Raw genomic sequence first — 20,702 nt, forward strand, 5'->3', positions numbered from 1 at the left:
CTGGAGCTGTTCAAGGCAGGACTGGACGTGGCACTTGGTGCCATGGTCTGGCCTTGAGCTCTGTGCTAAAGGGTTGGACTTGATGATCTGTGAGGTCTCTTCCAACCTTGTTGATACTGTGATACTGTGATACCACCACAAACCCACCAGGCTGCAACACAGCCTACAGGAGGGCTGGGGTGGAACTACTGACCAGGTCTTGTCATGGCAGGATGAGGAGGAATGGGTTTGAACTGGCAGAGGGGAGATCCAAACTGGATGTGAGGAAAGGGTTCTTTGCAGTGAAGGTGTTGAGACACTGGCACAGGTTGCCCAGGGAGGTTGTGGAGCACAGAAGCACAGAATGTGATCAGCTCCCTGGAGGTGCTCAGGACCAGGTTGGATGAGACTTTGAGTGACCTGTTCGAGTGGGAGGTGTCCCTGCCTATGGACCTGGCTGAGCTTTGAGGTCCCTTCCAACCTAAACCATTCTGTGATTCATTCTATAGAGAATCCCAGGATGCCAGGGGCTGGATGGAAGCTCTGGAGATCACTGAGTCCAACCCACCCAATAATGCAGGGTTTGCCTAGATGAGGGCACACAGGAACACATCCAGAGCAGCACTGAAGCCTGCTGCCAGGGAGACTTCCCTCTAGGCCTGGAGTCGGTTTGGTTAACAGATGTGGCTTTGGGATGTATCTCTTTGTTTATTTAACTTCCTTAGAGCAGTGCAAGCAGTTCAGCTGCATCTCCTCAGCACTCATTAGGCTGCTTTCTACTTGCAGTAAAACCTCCACACACACTCACAAAAGGACTAAAAGGTTATTTAGCTCCACTTGTGCTTTCTGCAGGCATCTGCACTCCCTGCAGAAAGGCTGCTCCATGACTTACTACACAGCTATTCCCTAGGGATTTGTGACATATATTCCCCTAGCTTCTGGAGCTGTGGCAAAGAGGAGAAAAAGTCCTTTTTCCCCTCTCTGTAGTGGAAGGAGTCTATTACTGCTCCAGAAAGCTGTGTAGATCACGGGGCTCACTTTATATGGCACTGCCAGCTATGTCCTGCACTTAAATTGCCTCCTGGAGAGCACAAGATGAATAAACTTGAAAATGGAAAATTAGATATAAAAAAGTAATAATTCCAGTCAAACAGCTTAATTCCTGCAGCTAGCAGGGAATGGGGAGAGCCAGGGACAAAGAGCAGCTGTAAGTGTTCTGATACTCTGCAGATAGCTCAGTGGCATCCACTTGCCATGATCCTGCTGGCACCAGGCAAACAATCCATGAGCTGGGGGAGGGAATCCAGGCACCCTCAGCCAGTTTGCAGGTGACACCAAACTGGGTGGCAGTGGTGATCTGCTGGAGGGCAGGAAGGGTCTGCAGAGGGCTCTGGCCAGGCTGGATCTGTGGGCTGAGACCAGTGGGCTGGGGTTCAACAGGGCCAAGTGCTGCTCCTGCTCTTGGGGCACAGCAAGCCGAGGAAGGCTCCAGGCTGGGGGCAGAGTGGCTGGAAAGTGCCCAGCAGAGAGAGAGCTGAGGGTGCTGGGTGCCAGCAGCTGGAGATGAGCCAGGCTGTGCCCAGCTGGGCAAGAAGGGCACCAGCAGCCTGGCCTGCAGCAGCGCTGGTGTGGGCAGCAGCAGCAGGGCAGGGATTGTGCCCCTGGGCTGGGCACTGCAGAGGCCACAACTGCAGTGCTGGGTTCAGCTGTGGGCCCTCACTGCCAGAAGGACCCTGAGGGGCTGGAGCAGGTGCAGAGAAGGGCACAGAGCTGGGGCAGGCTCTGGAGAGCAGGGCTGGGGAGGAGCAGCTGAGGGAGCTGGGGGTGTGCAGTGTGGAGCAGAGGAGGCTGAGGGCAGAGCTCATTGCTCTCTGCAGCTCCTGAGAGGAGGCTGCAGGAAGCTGGGCTTGGGCCCAGGTAGCTGAAGGCAGGACAAGAGGACAGGGCCTCGAGTTGCACCAGGGCAGGGTTAGGTTAGAGAGGAGGAAAAATGTCTTTGGTGTCAGAGTGGTCAGGGAGTGGCAGAGGCTGTCCAGGGAGATGGTGCAGTGCCCATGGCTGGAGGTGCTCAAACTGAGCAGATGTGGCACTTTGGGATGTGGTTTAGGGGCCAGGGAGGTGCTGGGCAGGAGGTTGGACTTGATTCTCTTAGAGCTCTTTTCCCACTTTAATGATTCTCTGGCCCTGTGCCTCTGCTCTCTGTTGCTGCTCACTAAGGACAGGACATGTCTGACAACTTAGCCAACACATCAGAACTGCAACCCCCCTGCAACAGCTACTCTGCCCTTGCCACTGGGGAAGAACCTCTCCGCGGGGAACAAGGCTCTCCGGGGAAGCTGCTGTGGTACCTGTATTCGGTAATGCCATCTTCACAGGTGGCTCCCTGCTGGCACTGGTGCTCTGCACAGTCATCGTTGTCCTCCAGGCACCTCCGTCCTGCCCGGCCACGAGCACAGACACACAGAGCTCTCTGATCTGCTGCCTCAGAGGAGCAGCTCCCTCCGCTGGCACACACCTGAAGTCAGGGAGGACAAAGACAGAAACAGACTTTGCTTGTGTGCTGGAGCTCTCTTCTGCCAGAGTCACAGAAGGTATCAGGCTGGAAGGACCCTGCAAGGGCATCTTGTTCCCAGGCCGCAGGGACCCCTCCAGCTGCAGCAGGCTGCACAGGGACACAGTGAGTCTGCCACGAATGTCTGCAGGGGTAGAGTCTCCACCACCTCCTGGGCAGCCTGTGCCAACCTCTGCCCACCCTCCCTGTGCAGAGTTTCCTCCTGGTGCCCAACCTAACTCTGCCCTGCTCCACTTCCAAACCACTGCCCTCAGCCTGTCCCCACAGCCCCTTCTGAGCAGTCCCTCCCCAGCCTGCTGCAGCTCCCCTGCAGACACTGAAGTGCAGCTCTGAGCTCTCCCTGGGTTCTTCTTCAACCTTTCACACATCATATCTAGGCTCAGGGATGAACAGAACCTTCCTTTGCAACCTGGAGATAACAAAAGATGAATAAACCTGGACTGGAGCAGCATTTTTCCCCTGCTATCTTTTATTTGCTGCTATTACTTTCCTAATATTTCCCGTTCTCCTCCCAGATAATTCAGCAATAAAAACTCCTTTCTTCAGTTTCCTTTTCAGGCTCCCATTTCACTTCCCTGACCACTCTGCCAGGGTAAAAATGGAAGCTCACATGTTCATCTCCAAGCAATTGTGTCTAGAAGATGAGCTGCTCCCTTGGTCTGATGCAGTCTGAACCTCTTCCTAATGTCATCAAGGTCTGTAATAGTAACAGCTCTGGGCAGAAATCCTCTCATGTTCATTTGGCTTTGCTTAAGTTTTAAATTGACCTTAAAATTAAGATGTTTTTTGCTGGGCTCTAAGTGGTGGATTTTAGACTGGAGATCCTTTTTCGCTAGGACAATGCCTTGGAAGAGATTGATGCTCAGTGCCAAGGCAGAGAACTCCTCTGTGCAACCCTCTGCAAGCAGCCACTTGGCCTGTTTTGATCTCTTCCACTTTTTCTGACCTCAGTGTTTCTGCAGGACTCTGTCCTGAGGTGGTTTAGGACATCCTGGGATTCATGGAATGAAGCTTGAGGAGGGGAGATTGAGACTGGAGATGGGGCAGAAATTGCTGACAGTGAGGGTGGGCAGACACTGGCAGAGGCTGTGGCTGCCCCCTCCCTGGAGGTGTTCCAGGCCAGGCTGGATGAGGCCTTGAGCAACCCGGGCTGGTGCGAGGTGTCCCCGCCCATGGCAGCGGTTGGCACTGGATGGTCCTGAAGGTCCCTTCCAGCCCAGCCCATCCCATGACTCTCAGAACCTATGACAAGCAGTGTGCCATGGGGCAGCACTGTGCCCCTGTGGCCAGTGTCATCCTGGGCTGCAGTAAGGACAGTGTGGCCAGCAGGGCAAGGGAGATTCTCCTTCCTGCCTACTCTGTCCTGCTGAGGCCACATCTGGACTGCTGTGTCCAGTTCTGGGCTTCCCTGTCCAAAAGAAACAGGAAAATACTGGAGCTACAATGGCAGCTACAAGGGCCTGGAGCAGCTCTGTGAGGAGGAAAGGCACTGAGAGAAGGCTGAGAGGGGACCTGCTCGGTGTCTGTGAACAGCTGAGGGGTGGGGGGCAAGAAGCAGAGGCCAGGCTTTGCTCAGTGGTGTCCTGGGGCAGGACAAGGGACAATGGACACCAACTGGAGCCCAGGAGGTTCCAGCTCAGCAGGAAGCTTGGGGCTTTTTAGCCTAGAAAAGAGCAGCCTGAGGGGATCTGATCAGTGCTGAGCAATACTTCAAGGGTGGGAGGCAGGAGGATGGGACCAGGCTCTGGTTAGTGGTGCCCAGTGCCAGGACAAGGGGCAATGGGCACAAACTGGAACATGAGAAGCTCCACCTGAACACGAGGAGGAACTCTGCTACCCTGAGGTTGGCAGAGCCCTGGAGCAGACTGCCCAGAGAGGTGCTGGAGTCTCCTCTGGAGTCCCTCAAAATCCATATGAATGCCCTTGTGAGCAGGCTGCGGCAGCTGGAGCTGACCCTGCCGACTGCAGGGGAGTTGGGCAGGATGACCTCTGAGGGTCCCTTCCAACCCAACGCAATCTGTATATCCATGAGCCTGCTCTAGCAGATCCTGCTTTGGCAGCAGGGCTGGGGTCAGTGCTCTCCAGAGGCCCCTTCCAAGCACTGTGATCTGTGAAATGAGCAGCCAGTGCCAGCATTCACTGGTGGGTGCCCCTGTGCCACGGGGCAGAGGATGTTCTCAGGAAGGACGTGCCAAGCAGCAGCAACGTGTTTAGATGAGGACTCCTCAGCTCACTGCTCCTAGAACAACTTGTTTGGCTTCCCCTAAGCCACGGGAGGGTCTGCAGCATGCAGCCTACCTCTGTGTTTGCAGAGCACGGTGCCAGGCAGGTGTAGTTAAATCCCTGAGAGGTATCCACGCAGACTGCTCCTGGGGCACAGCTGCCAGTTGCCAGCTGACATCTCTCACCTCCAGAGCCTGCAGCACAAAGGCAACGTTGGGTCACAGCTCCGGTGGGCAGAGGACAGGGCGGGCAGCAGCCCTCTGCTGCAGCCAGCTGCCATTCCTAGCTGCTGAACCAAGAGAAGTGGGATCCTGCCCCTTGCTCCTAGGCAGGAACCATCCCCTGCACTGCTACAGCAGCTCAAAAGCAGCTCTGTGGGAGGACCCGGGGGGCTGGATGGCAGCAGGATTGCCATGGGCCAGCAGTATGCCCTCATGGCCAGGAAGGCCAAGGGGCTCCTGGGGTGTCCAGACACACAGAATGGGCTGGACTGGAAGGGAGCTCCAAAGCTCACCCAGCCCAACCCCCTGCACTCAGCAGGGACATCCTCTACTAGGGCAGGTTGCCCACAGCCCTGACCAGCCTCACCTTGGACACCTCCAGGGGTGGGCCTCAACCACCTCCCTGGGCAACCTGCTGTAGTGCTCCACACCCACACAGGCTGCCCAGGGAGGCTGTGGCTGCCTCCTGCCTGAGGGTGCTCAAGGCCAGGCTGGGTGAGGCCTTGAGGAGCTGAGTCTGGTTGAGAGGTGCCCTGGGCACGGTGGGGAGGCTGGAGGGGATGAGCTCTGAGCTCCTTGCAGGCTGAGCCTGTCTGGGATTCTGTGCTAATTCCTTTGCCTTCCCTTGCACTTCCCCCTGCTGCGTGGGGCAGCCCTGGGCTGTACTGCAGACTTTTGCCTCTATCCTGTACAGATCTCACAAGCTCTGCCTTGGCTAGGAAAGAATTTGGTCCCCATTTGCCTGAGGTCACCTTTAGTGTTCCCCACTCCAGTGAACAATTTCCTGCTTCTTTAACTTCAGTCTGTTTCTAACCTCAGCAGCAAGAAAGAACTGAACCTGGGAATGGAGAGGCCTAAAAGAGACAATGGACTGCAGAGAAATTTCTCCTGGCAGTGTGAGAAAAGCCAAGTCCAAAGCCATCAGCTCCAGCACTGGGCTTGGACAACAGAGCAGATGGACAGAAAAGGAAACCCTAAAAGGTTCTCTCCTTCTTCTTCCTGCTGCTGAAAACAAGCAAATGAACTCTGTGTGAAGGTCCTCCAGAGAGGTCATTCTCTCAGCCTCGCTGGCTTACTGCTGCTGTTGCAATCCCATGGGGTCAGTACTGGCAGTAATTGCTCAGTCACTGTTCCCAGGGCAGAAAGTCAACATTTGTTACTCTTATTATTAGCATTATTAGCATAAGCATCATCATTAGTATTAGCAATATTAGCATTACTGTCATTCTTAGTAGTAGCAGCTGGATTAGTATCATCATTATTAGCTTTATTAGCATTGTTTTCATTCTTGCTCTTAGCATCATTGTCACTCTTAGCAGCAGCAGCATAAATACCATCATTATCATCAGTACTGCCACTCTTATTGTTAGTAGTAGTAGTGCTACTAACATTAGAATCATAGAAGCAGTCAGGGTTGGAAGAGACCACAAGGATCACCCAGTTCCAACCCCCCTGCCATGGGCAGGGATACCCTATCCTAGATCAGGCTGCCCACAGCCTCGTCCAGCCTGGCCAATAATTAGTGTTACTGTCACTCTCAGCAGCAGCAGCAGCAGCAGTATAATCATTCTGATCATTACCATTATTGCCTTCTTACACAGTAGTGGTGGCATTACTAATATTGGCATTATCATAATTCTTATCAGTAGAAGTGTTACTATAATCATCATCATCATCATTATTAGCACTATTATTCTCCTTGTCTTCCTCTTAGCACTACTGTCATTCTAATCACTAGCAGTAGTATAAATATAACCATGATCATAACTATTGCCATTCTTATTAGTGGTAGTATTAATAGTATTAGCATTCTTGTTGTTCTTATCATTAGTAGCAGCACTATTAGTAGAAGTGTCAGCATAAATACAATCATCTTTATTGCCAGTATTAGCATTCCTGTCACCATTACTGTTAGCAGTATGAATACAGCCATCATCATCCCCAGCATTATTGGCACCATGGCCACTCTTCTCCTCGTGAGCATTACTGGTTGTTCTCCTGTCATCATTAGCATTACTGCTGTTCTTATGATCACTGCCAGTAGCAGCATGATCACCCTCATTAGCATTATTAGCACGACTGCCACTCTTAGCATCATTACTACCTGCAGCATTAGCATCAGTATACTCACTATCACCAGCAGCAGCATTGTTCCCCGCTCTTGGCACCACTGTCACCATTCTCACTGCTACTGTCACTGCCAGTACAAACAACCTCACTCTTAGCATTAGGCTGTCAGCAATCACAGCGACAATGCAGTGCTGCACCATCAGGGACCCCCTCGAGGAGAGGGGAACAGGAAACCATTGCCTCATGCCTTGCAAAGGGCAAGCTCTGCTTTTATTCCAGGGCACTCTTTAAACTTGTCCTTGCTTGAGGGGAGACTCAGAGACTTGTTTGGGTTGGCAGAGCCCTCTGAGAGCATCCAGTCAATCAGCACCCCAACCCCACCATGGCCACTGAACCCTGGCCCCAAGTGCCATGGGCACACCTGTCTGGAACACCTCCAGCGATGGGCACTCCACCAGCTCCCTGGGCAGCCTCTGCCAGTCCCTGACTACTCTGCCACCAAAGACATTTGCCCTCCTCTGGCACAATTTTCTCTGGTTTTGGTGGTGGCAAATGACAGGATGAAGGGCAGCTGGCACAAGCTGGAACACAGGAAACTCCACCTCAGTGTCAGGAAAGAAGGGCATGGGACAGTGAACATCAACTGGAACCAGCATGAGGAGAAAGTTGTTTGGTGGGAGGGTGCTGGAGGCCTGCAGCAGGCTGCCCAGAGGGGCTGTGGAGTCTGCTCTGGAGACATTCAAGCCACACCTGGATGTGTTCCTGTGTGCCATGCCCTGGGTGCCCTGCTCTGGCAGGGGGTTGGACTGGGTGATCTCTGGAGGTCCCTTCCAGCTCCTAAGATTCTGTGAAAGGTTTTTTCCTCGCTTTTTCAAAGCCCAGTTGAGCTTTTCACAGCTGAGCAGGTTACATCATGTCACATTTTGTTTCCCTAAGATCAATCTGCTTCGGAGATGATTTAAATGTTAATGCAAAGGCTGCAGCTGTAGTGTTTAGCATTTATAAACACAATTAGGAGCAATTAGATGTGAAACTGCTGTGGTCTCTCTGCTTGCAGATGCTTCCTAATTCAGAGTAGAGTAAACAAGCCCAAAATGCCACAGTTCTGTCCTTCCCCAAACACAGAAGTGTGAGAAGAAACAGGTGGAAGGGGAAAATGGTTAACAAGGCCAAGTGCTGGGTCCTGCACTTGGGGCACAACAACCTCATGAAGGCTCTAGGCTGGGGCAAGTGGCTGGAAAGTGGCAGCAAAGGTCCCAGGGGTGCTGGTCCTCACAGCAGAGCTGCTCCAACCCTGGGAGCATCTTTGTGGCCTCCTCTGGCCTCTCTCCAGCAGCTCTATGTCCTTCTGCTGAGGACAACAGAGCTGGAGGCAGGACTGAGGGTGAGGTCTGATCCCCTCTCTTGCCCTCTGCCCACAGTGCTCTGGCTGCAGCCAGCATACAGCTGCCTGCTGGGCTGCAGGAGGGCACTGCTGGCTCCTGGGGAGCTGCTCAGCACCCAACAGCCCCAAGGCTCTTCCTTCAGGGCTGCTCTCAGCCCACTCTGCACTCAGCCTGGACGTGTGCCTGGGCAGCCTGCAGGGAATGACTCCCACACTTTCCTGTTCCTTACCTGCGTAAGCTCAGTTTGAGCAGAAAGGAAGCCATAGACCTCTGCAGGAGCTGCAGAGCCCTTACCTGTGCCGTTGTGAGGGCAGAGGCACTGCAGCAGAGGCTGTTCTCCCAGCTGGCTCCCGTTGATGCAAGTGGCCCCATCAGGACAAGGACTGGGGTGAATCACACAGGCATTTGCAGCAGGCTGGCACAACTGCCCTGTCCACCCAGGCACGCAGAGGCACTGGACACCAACACACAAACAGCCACAAAACAGGAGAAGACATGAAATGGAAATGGAGCTGCAAGGGTGTACAGATGTGGAATCATGGCATGCAGCTGGCTGGAAGGGCACTTCCAAGGTCACCCAGTCCAACCCCCTGGGCAGCAAGCAAGGACATCCCCAGCCAAGGCAGGCTAAGCAGAGTCACGTCAAGCCTGACCTTGAATGGCTCCAGGCACGGGGCCTTCACCACTTCCTTGGACGACCTCTTCCAGTGTTCCCTCCAGCAAGAGTGGTTAGGGACTGGCACAGGCTGCCCAGGTTGGTGGTGGAGTCCCTGTGCCTGCAGGTGGTCCAGAAAGCTGTGCCCATGGCACCTGGGGCCAGGGTGTGGTTGGGCTGCTGGCTGGACTGGGTGGCCCATGCCCAGGGAGCAGTCACCCATGCCTACCTCATCTTTTTCATCGCATTTCCCTCCCTCAAACAGACTCGGTTCCTAATGAGTGTAGCCTACCAGGCAGTCCTGATCAGATCTGCAGATCATTAACTACACTGCCACCTGGAAACAAAACAGCTTTCCAGTCTCAAAGCTTCTGACTGGCTGCACCCATTCAAGTGTCATCCACATCTAGGATCATTTTCCCCCCCTTAGAACTGAACTCGCTCCAATAAATGATTTATTTCACTTAATGAGTGAAGTACAGCAGCAAATCCTTCTCCATCACTATCTGTCAGGTCATCTCATTAAACCTGCTTTGTCTGCTGTGATCTGTGTTCATCAAGTGGAGTTAATTACGCAGCTACACTCTGTTCTCCTATTGATAAAGCCTATCTCAATGTATACACATCAGGACTGCTGTTCGCAGGAGGATGGGCAACAGGGGAAGGAACAAAGGAAATGATTTGTTATAGCTGCAACTATGGCCTGGAGTGAGAGGTAGAAGAACTGAGAGATGAAAAATGAAAGCATGAAACACAAGGAAAAGATCCACTTCCTAAGGAGGGACAATTCCCACCTCCATCTGACCCAACAGCACCATCAGGGAATGCTTCCCCCACGTTAGGCAGATGCTGCCCCTCTGCTCTGCTGAGGCCATACCTACAGCACTGCAGCCAGTTCTGGTGCCCCAGCACGAGGAGGACCTGGAACTGCTGGAGCAACTCCAGCGAGGTCATGGAGATACTCAGAGGGCTGAGAACCTCCCCTCTGCGGACAGACTGGCAGTGTTGGGACTGTTCAGCCTGGAGAAGGCTCCAGGGAGAGCTTAGAGCAGCCTGCCAGTGCCTGAAGTGGCTCCAGGAGAGCTGAGGAGGGACTTTGGACAAGGGCTGGGAGTGCCAGGATGAGGGACAATGGCTCTGAGCTGGGAGAGGGGAGACTGAGAGTGGAGATGAGGAAGAAATTCTTTAGAGTGAAGGAGGTGAGAGCCTGGCACAGGCTGCCCAGGGAGGCTGCGGCTGCCTCCTGCCTGGAGGTGTTCAAGGCCAGGTTGGATGGGGCACCCTGGCCTAGTGCCCCTGCCCACACTCTAGATGATCCTGAAGGTCCCTTCCAAGCCAGCCCATGCCATGAGCCCCTGAAGTGCTTTCCCAACGCACACACTCCCTCAGCAGCCTACAGGGAAGCTGGGGGGCACTCCTCGGAGGGGCCTGCAGTGGCAGAAGGAGGGGGAATGGCTTCAAGCTGGGAGTGCAGGTAGCAGCTCTGGAGCACTTAGTTCCACCTTCTTTCCACTGCAAGAACACTCTGCAGGCCCCTTCCTGCAGCCCAAAAGAGCCTCCACAGAGGAGTGATCCCAAAGCCCCGACTCCCGCAGCGCCTGCTCCCTGGCTCGCTGCCGGCAGGCAGGGCACGGCCCCTGCCCCCTGCCCCCCCTGCCCCCCCTGCCTCCCCCTGCCCCAGGGCGAGGCGGCCGCTGGCAGCGCCCAGCAGGCCGAGGCCGATGCGACTCACGGTGACTCCGTCGGCAGCGCCGGGACACAGCGCTGGGCTGGCACAGCCGGCGCCCGGCCGCCCGCAGCAGTCGGTGGGCTCCTCGCAGCGCCTCCCGGGGAAGCCTGGCGCGCAGCTGCGGGCAGAGGCGGCGGTCAGGGGCGGCGGGCAGCGGGCAGCGGCGGGCAGGGGCAGCGGGCAGGGGCGGCGGGCAGCGGGCAGCGGCGGGCAGCGGTGGGCAGGGGCAGCGGGCAGGGGCGGCGGGCAGCGGGCAGCGGCGGGCAGCGGCGGGCAGCGGCGGGCAGCGGCGGGCAGCGGGCAGCGGCGGGCAGGGGCAGCGGGCAGGGGCGGCGGGCAGCGGCGGGCAGCGGGCAGGGGCGGGCAGGGGCGGCGGGCAGCGGCGGGCAGCGGCGGGCAGCGGGCAGGGGCGGGCAGGGGCGGCGGGCAGCGGCGGGCAGGGGCGGCGGGCAGCGGCGGGCAGGGGCGGCGGGCAGCGGCGGGCAGCGGCGGGCAGCGGCGGGCAGCGGCGGACAGGGGCGGCGGGCAGCGGCGGGCAGGGGCAGCGGGCAGCGGGCAGCTCGGGAGCGGTCCGCCTCCTGCCCCAGGGCCCCCCGCTCCGAAAGAGGACTCCTCTGCTCGTCGGCTACAGCGCTGCCACAGCTGAAGCGCAGAGCAGCTGCCGGGGAGGGAAGGGAAGGCACTGGGACAAAATTAACGCTCCGAGCAACAGCAGTCGAGGCAAAAAGAACTATCTAGAAAGGTGCCTGGGGTACTCCTGCCAGCAGCGCTCCAGCACAGGGCTGTAACAGCCCAGAGGTGTCCTGCGGCTAGCAGCAATCCCAACCACCCCACCTAGGAGCGGCTGGCAGTAGTTCAGTGTTAGAAACACAGACAGCAACCCAGAAACCGCCCGCAGGAGTATTAGCAGCCTAGAAAACACCGTGTGGGGCTTTTCACACTGGACACCTACAGCGCTGCTCTTAGCCACCTTAATAATAACGCAGCCGAAAATACTTCTCATAGCGGCAAACTCTTTCAGTATTAGACACCTAGGAAGTGGAGTTCAGGCAGGCTTTGTGGTAGCTACCTAGAAAAGGGCTTTTAATAATTGTAACAGTAGCAACCTAAAATCATTTACATCGTATTAATACTGGAAATAGAGAAAAGAGCTTTTAATAACTGTAACAGTAGCAACCTAAAATAAATCACTTTAATATTGGAAATCTAGAAAAGAGCTTTTAATAATTGTAACAGTAGCAACCTAAAATAATTTAAATCGTTTTAATACTGGAAATCTAGAAAAGAGCTTTTAATAACTGTAACAGTAGCAACCTAAAATCATTTAAATCATTTTAATATTGGAAATCTAGAAAAGAGGTTTTAATAATTATAACAGTGGCAATCTGAAACCTCTTTTAATAGTTTTAACAACAGCAATCTAGGAATGTAATAATTTGACTATCAGAAATCCAGAAAATGGCTTAATAACAAAACAAAAAAGCTGTCAATAATTTTAACAGCAGCAATCTAAAAATACTTTAATTTAATATTAGAAACCCAGAAAATGGATTTTAATAATTTCAGTATTAGAAACCTAGAAAATGGATTTTGATCATTGTAAATCCAGCAATTTAAAAATGCTCTAGATACTTTTAACAACAGCAATCTGAAACTGCTTTTAATAATTTGAATATTAGAAAGCAGCTTTTAATAATGTTAATAATAAAGGCTCTTTATAAAGAGTTTAATTTTACCAGTAGAAGTCTAGGAAATGGCTTTTAATACTTTTAACAACGAGCAATCATGAAAGCACTGTGCATGGCTTCACCACTAGAAGCCCAGCCAGTGGCCTCTAACAGCTGCACCAACAGCAAACCTCACCCAAAAAGCTTTCCATGCCCTTAGTGTTTCCCCAGCCTCGGAAGGTGCTTTCAGTGAGTTGAACAGCAGCCATCCAGAAAGGCTCTCAATGCTTCTCCTATCAGCAACCCAGGCAATTGCCTGTAATAATCTTTCCACCAGCAGTCTGCCAGGTTAGTCCTACTCCGCTTCAGAGCAGCCAAGCTGCTGTGAGTGAGAGCACTGGTGGAGGACTTTGTGGTGCCCTAGCACAGCCGTGGCAGGCTAGGGGCTAGCAGCACCCAGCAACAGCCATTTAGAGACCCTCAGAGCAGTGCTCTGGACAGAAGAACCTTTTGAGAAGGCTCTAGAGAAATGCACAAGGCAGGAGCACTGCCTAAGCCCAGCATGGCAGGGAGGGACTACTGAGAAATGACTCCTGAGAATGGACACTAGGCTGGAGAAGCATCATTAATGGCTTCCATATCAACCACCCAGACCATCCAGAGCGGTGTAGGAAGCCCCATGAATGATTTTAGTAGCAGCCATCAACAGCGTGGTTTGAGAAGGGCCACCCAGGAAGCCTCAGTAACAGTTTTAACCACAGCCACCCAGAGAAAGGTTCGGTAGGAGCAGCCTGGCAAGCCCTGTGCGGAGCTGTCTGTGGTCAGAAGGGCCCAGGCAGGGAGTCACAAGGCAGAGACACAAAGGGCCGCAGCAGGAGTCCTGCCCCCCGACAGTGCAGAAGAGGAATGTTCCTGATACTGCCTCGGAACCCACTGCTGACAACTGTAAATGCAGCACTAAAGCAGAGCCCACAGGGGCCTGGCCCTCGCTGGCACAGGGCATGGGGGAGCAGATCCTGGCCCCAGTTCCCTGCACCCCATGCTCTGCTGGGATCCCCCCTGCCTTCTGCAGGTGCTCAGCCTCTCCTCACCACACCTGCTCCAGGCCTTTCAACACTCCTGTAGCCTCCCCAGCACTTCCCTGTCCCCCTGGGACTGGGCAGCCCAGCACTGCACACAGCACTGCAGCTGTGGTCTCAGAGGAGCAGGAGAACCTCCCCTGACCTGCTGCCATACTCTCCCTCATGCCCCCCATCAGCTTTCTTGGCCACGAGGGCACATTGCTGTCCCATGGGGGGCTTACTGCCCCCCAGCACTGCCAGGTCCTCCTCCGTGGTGCTGCCTTCCAGCAGGTACTTAGGCACAAACAAAAGCATTAACACTGTTTTTTCCTATGGGAAAGCTGCAGGCAGAGCTCTGCTTCCATTTCACTTTCCAGCCTCCTCAGCTGCATCTGCATCTCTGACGGGGCTGTAACTTTCTGTTCCCTACTTCTGGGATGGGTTTGCAGCTTTGAAGCTCTCTCCTGATGTGTTCTCAGGCTTTTGTGTTGCCACAGCTTTCCAATTTTCTGCTTTTCTGAGTAACCTCACATTTGAGAAGTTATTTGCTGTGCTTCACTTCATGCTTTGCAGGATGTACTTCAGGCAGGCAGATAAAAGCCAAGCACATGGGAAGAGGACAAATTGTCCTCCTCAGTGGTGGAAAGAAAATATCTAACAAGCTATTTAAACCAGAATGAATTCCACACTGGGCCACTTCTGCTCTTTTCAAAGGCAGCATTTTCAGCCTGGTGCTCCTGCAGAAAGCACTTCATGTGCTGCCTGAAGGACCGGGATGAGGCCTGCTAAAGCAGGTCTGGGAATCAGGAATTGCATCACTTGGCTTCTCCTTTCAGAAACAACAGCACCATGGAGCAGGGGGAGGTGGGCAAGGAACTGACCAGGTTGTCAGCACAAGGAGCTGAGGTCAGTGGCTCCAGGTCAGTTTCTGCCTCTTCGAATGCTCTAAATATTTTTGGAGTACTTCAAGGGTTTTAAGAGAGCTAACCCAGGAAAAGACCCAAACTAGAACTGAACCTGAAAAGACATTTGGTGTCCTGTGACATCTACTGCCATCAGGTGACCCGAGGAAGCACAGAAAGGAACTGGTCTCCACTCTTACCTGCAGGTGTAGCTCTGCTGCTGCGCCACACAGGTTGCATTGTTCAGGCAAGGTGACATCTCACAGGGGTCCAGCACTGTCTCACAGAACTTGCCAGTGAATACTGGCAGACAGAGGCAAGCCACGTCCTGGAGAAGAGGAGCAGACCAGAAATGATTAGCTGTGGGACCCAAGGTAAGGGGGAGTGAATGTCTGCTTCCATGGCTGTGCAGACCTTAGGCAGGACAAGCTTCCAGAAGTGCATAGAACCATGGAAGGGGCTGGGTTGGAAGGGACCCTGAAGGCCTCTAGCTCCAACCCCTTGCACTCAGCAGGGACATCCTCCACTAGAGCAGTTTACTCAGAACCTTGAATATCTCCAGGTCTGGAGCCTCAACCACCTCCCTGGGCAACCTGCTGCGGTGTTCCAGCAGCCTCCTGATGCAGAACTTGTTCCTCACATCCAATCTCAATCTGCTCTGCTCTCATTCCAAACCATTGCCCTGGTCCTGTCCCTGCAGGTCTTTAGGAACAGTCCCTCCCCAGCCTGCTTGGAGCCCCTTCAGGCACTGGAAGTGCCCTAAGGTTTGTCTGGAGCCTTCTCCTCTCCAGGCTGTAGGCAGCCCCAGCTCTGCAGCCTGTCCCCACAGCAGAGGTTCTCCAGCCTCTGAGCACCTCTGTGGCCTCCTCTGGACCCTCTCCAGCAGGTCCAGGTTTCTCTTGTGCTGGGAGCCCCACAGCTGGACACAGCTGCAGGTGAGGTCTCCCCAGAGCAGAGCAGAGGGGCAGGATCTGCTCTCTCCATCTCTGCCCACACTGCTGTGGATGCAGCCCAGGCTGCCCTTGGCCTTCTGGGCTGCCAGTGCCCACTGCTGGCTCCTGCCCAGCTTCCCACCCCCCAGCACCCCAAGTCCTCTCTGCAGGGCTGCTCCCACTCTCATCAGCCCCAGGCTGTGCTGTCACTGAGGGCTGCCCATTCTGTACTCAGCACAGGGCCCTCTGGGGCTGACACTTACGTGGGGCAGGTCAGTGCAGGTCCCTCCGTTCTGACACGGCTGTGAGGAGCATCCACGGAGAGCAGTTCCACAGTGGTGCCCTAGGACAGCGGCAGGGCAAGCACAGGCGTAGCCAGCCCGGAGCTGCCGGCAGGTGCTGCCCCGGGGGCAGGGCTGAGAGGCACAGGGGTCAGCAGGCTCCTCGCACAGGGCACCTCGGGGACAGAGCACAGCAAAGTCAGCGGGCTCTGACCTGCACGGCCTGGGCCCCGCACCCCTCCTTAGCACCGCTGCTTTTTGTGCCATGAAGGAAGGCTTCAGAGGCTCTTATTTACTGTGATTCTTTCTTAGCTCCACTGTGAAGCCCCTGCCACCCTCTGGGGCCTCTGCACACCATCATCGTGTTCAGAAGAAGGAACTTTATCATTTCTCTAACTCTGTTCACTTCTGTGGTTTGGGGACTAAGAGTCAAACTACATCATTGTGACTGAGCTTAGCCCACAGCAGCCCAACCCCACCCCACTGCAGCCTCCTTTCAGGGAGCTGCAGAGAGGCCTTGAGTAAGGAGTTAAATTCCAGACATAAACCTGGGAGAAGTCCTGAGGGTCTTAAAGGCATCCTTTGGAAGTGGTGATAGTAAATGATAGCAGAAGCCATCACAGTGAACAGTAAATTAATTGGCTCTTTCTAGGACAATTAATCACATTGAATGAGATCCAACAAGGCCAGGGGTAGAGGCTGGCACCTGGGAAAGAGCAGCCCCATGGAGCAGGACAGGCTGGGGACTGACTGCTGGAGAGCAGCTCTGGGGAGAGGGACCCGTGGATGCTGGTGGGCAGAAGGGTGCCCAGGAGCCAGCAGTGTGCCCTTGTGCCCAAGAAGGCCAAGGGCAGCCTGGGGTGGATCAGAAGGGCTGTGCTGAGTAGGGCAGAGAGGTTCTCCTGCCCCTCTGCTCGGCCCTGCTGAGGCCACAGCTGGAATGTTGTGTCCAGTTCTGGGCCCTCAGCTCAGGAAGGAGCTCAGGGAAGTGCTGGAGAGAGCCCAGCCCAGAGCCCCAAAGCTGCTGCAGGCAGTGAGCATCTCCTGTGAGCACAGGCTGAGGGAGCTGAGGCTGCTTGGAGCAGAGGAGCCTGAGGGCTGCCCTCAGTCTGTGCTAAAGGTGTGCAGGGCTGGAGCCAGGCTCTGCTCAGGGCTGACCAAGGGCAGCACAAGGGGCACTGGGGGCAAGCTGCAGCAGAGGAGGTGCCACAGAAACACTCCACCACCTCCCTGGGCAGCCTGTGCCAGTATGGTCCTGCTGGCCATAGCATTGCTGATCCAGGTCAGGATGCTGGTGGCCTTCTTGGGCACCTGGGCACACTGTTGGCTCCAATACTGTATGTAAATGCTTCTATTCAAATTCAGCTGCCTTCAATAGCTGAAGGGATCCTGCAGGAAGGCTGCAGAAGGACTTGTGCTGAGGAGGGAATGGTTTGGAGCTGAGGCAGAGCAGGGTTAGAATGGAGCTGAGGAAGAAGTTGTTGAGTGTGAGGGTGGTGAGAGTCTGGCACAGGCTGCCCAGGGAGGCTGTGGCTGCCTCCTGTGGATGAGACCTTGAGCAGCTGAGTCTGTTTGGAGGTGTCCCTGGGCAGGGTGGGGAGGTCGGAGGAGATGAACTCTGAGGTCCCTCCAACCCAAGCCAGTCCAGGATTTTGTGGAGTGCTGCTCTCTCCAATTCTACAAGCAAGTAGGTTTTTAAACACCCAAGTTCAGTCAGGCTGAGGTTCTTTTGAGATGCTATAAATAAGATTTCCTTAAAATAAAGGACTGCCTGAGTGTAAGAAGAGAGGGAGGAGGATTCACTCTCGGATGGCTCTGTCCTGCGCCTCCGTGACCTTGATTCACTGCGACGTGGACAAAGTTGGAGTGAAGACAGTGCTGAAAGGTGGACAATCTGTTACCTTCAGAGTGATTAATGAGCAGACAAGGAGCAGCTATCTCACAGCTGAGAAGCCATTAACTCGGGAGCAAGCTGAAAAGCCAGAGGGAGGAAATAAGTCATAGCAAGAGAAGGAGATGAAGAAGCAAAGCAGCTCCCTCGGCTCCAGATTGATGTGCTCCCGTGGCTGTGCTGAGTGGGAGAGGCAATTGCAAATCACTGCCTGTGGACACTGGGGCTTGCATCCCAACACACTGCCACGAGTTGATCAGAAGGAGCTTAATGAAGAGAAAGATAACAGCAGCCAGACAAAGCAGTCACAGAATGGTGGGCTTGGAAGGGACCTCTGGACATCATCTACTCCAACCTCCCTGCTAATGCAGGGTCACCCAGAGCAGGTGGCACAGGAACATCTCCAGGTGGCTTTGGGATCTCTCCAGAGGAGGCTCCACAGCCTCTGTGGGCAGCCTGCTCCAGGCCTCCAGCACCTCGCATCAAAGAAAGCTCTTCTTAAGTTCAGCTGAAACCTCCTGGCTCCCAGTGTGTGCCCTTTGCCCCTTGTCCTGTCCTGGGCACCAATGACATGAGCCCAGGCCTAGTCTCTTGCACTCTACCCTTTAGGTCTTGCTGAGCATTGATCAGATCCCCTCTGGGGCTGCTCTCCTCCAGGCTCTCAGCCTTTGCTCCTCACAGGATGCTCCAGGCCCTTCAGCACCTTGGTGGCCTCCATGCTGCAAGAGTGGTGAGGCACTGGCAGAGGCTGCTCAGGGAGCTGGTGGAGTCCGTGTCCCTGGAGGTGTTCAGAAAGGTGTGGCCATGGCACTTGGGCTTGGGTTGCTGGTTGCATCTGATGCCCTTAAGGAGCTTTTTCAACCTAATCACCACTGAGTCACCCACACAGCTTCTGTTCTGTGCAGCAGCTCCACAGAGCATAGTTAGGCCTCCTGGATGCTGGATGCAGTTGGTGTCAGGAGCACTTCTGGCAATCCTGGCTTTTTTTGCTATCAAGCAGCAGCAACAAACCTACCCCAGACATAGGCAAAGCCTTCTTCAGCTGTCAAGTGTTGATAAAGTGGTGCCTGCTAAGTGATCTTCTCAGAAATTAATTGAGTAGAGAGCACCTGCTGCTTTCAAAGGCCAGTAACACCAGGAGGAAGCTGTGAAGCTGTGGGGCTGTCGTGCTCAATCCTGGTGCAGCTCTTAGCTCCTGCAGTGCAGTGGATTCCTGCTGGACACGCAGAGTGCTGAGCGCCTGTCTGCAGCGCGGCGCAGGACAGAGGGACGCAGCTCCTCGGGGAACAGTGCTGCAGCAGTCCCCATGGATCCAGCAGTTCCAGGGGTGAAGTCATAGAGTCCCAGGCTGGAAGGGACCTGAAGGGTCAGGGTTGGAAGGCACCTCCAAAGGTCATCTAATCCAACCCTCTCTGCAGTTGGCAGGGGCACCCTCAGCTGGGTCAGGCTGCCCACCTAGATCACCCAGCTCAAGCCTTCAGGGTCCAAGTACAGCTCAAGTTCTGCTCTGGAACACTCAAAGCTCATCTCCATTAAAGAGAAAAAAAAGAGGTTTCAAACTAAACCTTTTTTCAATTAATCTTCCAGAGCCAGGGTTATGCTCAGAACCCTGCAGCCATCAGCAGCAACAGCTCCCTGCTGCCCAGCGAAGGGCCAGAAGGGAGCTGTGCACAGCGACCAGCACAGCTGGGTGCCTCTGCAGGGACAGCTCTGCTGGGTGCCTCTGCAGGGACAGCTCTGCTGGGTGCCTCTGCAGGGACAGCACAGCTGGGTGCCTCTGCAGGGACAGCTCTGCTGGGTGCCTCTGCAGGGACAGCACAGCTGGGTGCCTCTGCAGGGACAGCTCTGCTGGGTGCCTCTGCAGGGACAGCTCTGCTGGGTGCCTCTGCAGGGACAGCACAGCTGGGTGCCTCTGCAGGGACAGCTCTGCTGGGTGCCTCTGCAGGGACAGCACAGCTGGGTGCCTCTGCAGGGACAGCTCTGCTGGGTGCCTCTGCAGGGACAGCTCTGCTCCCACACACGGGGCTGGGAGAAGGGGGATGAAGCACCACATGGACATGCTGGAGGTGGATCTGTGGGGGAGTACAGCAGCCCCACCAGGAGGTAGGGGAATCACAGAGTCATGCAACTGGTTTGGTTAGACAGGACCTCTAGGGTCAGAGTCCAACCTCCCTGGAGGTGTTCAAGGCCAGGCTGGATGAGGCCTTGAGCAGCCTGGGCTGGTGGGAGCTGTCCCTGCCCATGGCAGGGGTTGGCACTGGATGGTCTCGAAGGTCCCTTCCAGTCCAAAGCTTTCTGTGGCTCTGTAACTGATGCTGAGAGTTCTGAACAGAGCAGCAGCACCTTGCAGATCATTCCCTGCACTGCCTGACCTCTTCCTGCCACCACTCTTACTTTACTATTTGCTTCCTCACAGTTTGTGTGGCCTCAGCATGCTGCCTAGACTTAAGTTTTCCTCTCAGCTCATGGTTTGGTTTGGCTTTTTCTCTCCATGAGTGTAACTTATGGCTCTGTGTAGAGAAATGGCAGCACAGGCAGAGGGAAAACAAAAGCAAGCAAGATTCCATCTCCAAGCTTCCATTAATATTAACTCAGCACATTGCAACCTGGGCTCTGTCTTCACCCACCCAGCTGCTAAATATGAATAATGACAGGTGAAGCAGCAGCACTCCCTGCTTGTTCTATTATCCACCTCTCTGCCCACCCATCCATCACCCCTGCAGCCAATCCCTTCCACAAACAAAGGAATAGTGATGGATTGGGTGGGCTTAATGCAGCCTGTGGCAAATCTGTCATTTCAGGGCCAGCACTCTGCTGGGGTAGAGCTATTTGGGGCTTGGTATTTGCTGTCATTAACAAAGAATCTCAAAATCATGGAATCACTGGGGCTGGAAAAGCTCTCTAAGATCACTGAGCCCAGCCTCCTGACCACCAGAACCCCTCCAGGCATGGGCACTCCACCACCTCCTGGGCAGCCTGTTCAGTCCCTGACCAGTCTGGAACCAAAGAAGAATTTTCTCATCTCCAACCTAACCCTCTCCTGGTGCAGCTTGAGGCCATTCCCTCTTGTCCTCTTAGTAGTCACTTGGGAGAAGAGGCCAACAGCAGCCTCACTGCAACCTCCTTTTAGGGAG

The 20,702-nt window shown here is 54.7% G+C and overlaps 1 protein-coding gene across 1 annotated transcript in view; it reads right to left on the minus strand.

Moving 5' to 3' along the window:
* Nucleotides 1-20,702, minus strand: part of EYS (eyes shut homolog) — a 91,707-nt gene that overhangs the window by 63,768 nt on the left and 7,237 nt on the right. Inside the window, exons 5-12 of the mRNA XM_064164046.1 lie at nt 15,660-15,853; nt 14,665-14,792; nt 14,444-14,525; nt 13,726-13,856; nt 10,838-10,952; nt 8,745-8,904; nt 4,850-4,968; nt 2,328-2,494 (exon numbers count right to left, since the gene is read on the minus strand). Of these exons, the coding sequence (XP_064020116.1) occupies nt 2,328-2,494; nt 4,850-4,968; nt 8,745-8,904; nt 10,838-10,952; nt 13,726-13,856; nt 14,444-14,525; nt 14,665-14,792; nt 15,660-15,853 (1,096 nt within the window). The remainder of the gene's footprint in view (nt 1-2,327; nt 2,495-4,849; nt 4,969-8,744; nt 8,905-10,837; nt 10,953-13,725; nt 13,857-14,443; nt 14,526-14,664; nt 14,793-15,659; nt 15,854-20,702) is intronic.

The sequence above is a fragment of the Pogoniulus pusillus genome, chromosome 25 (assembly GCF_015220805.1).
Source record: "Pogoniulus pusillus isolate bPogPus1 chromosome 25, bPogPus1.pri, whole genome shotgun sequence".
Lineage (NCBI taxonomy): Eukaryota > Metazoa > Chordata > Aves > Piciformes > Lybiidae > Pogoniulus > Pogoniulus pusillus.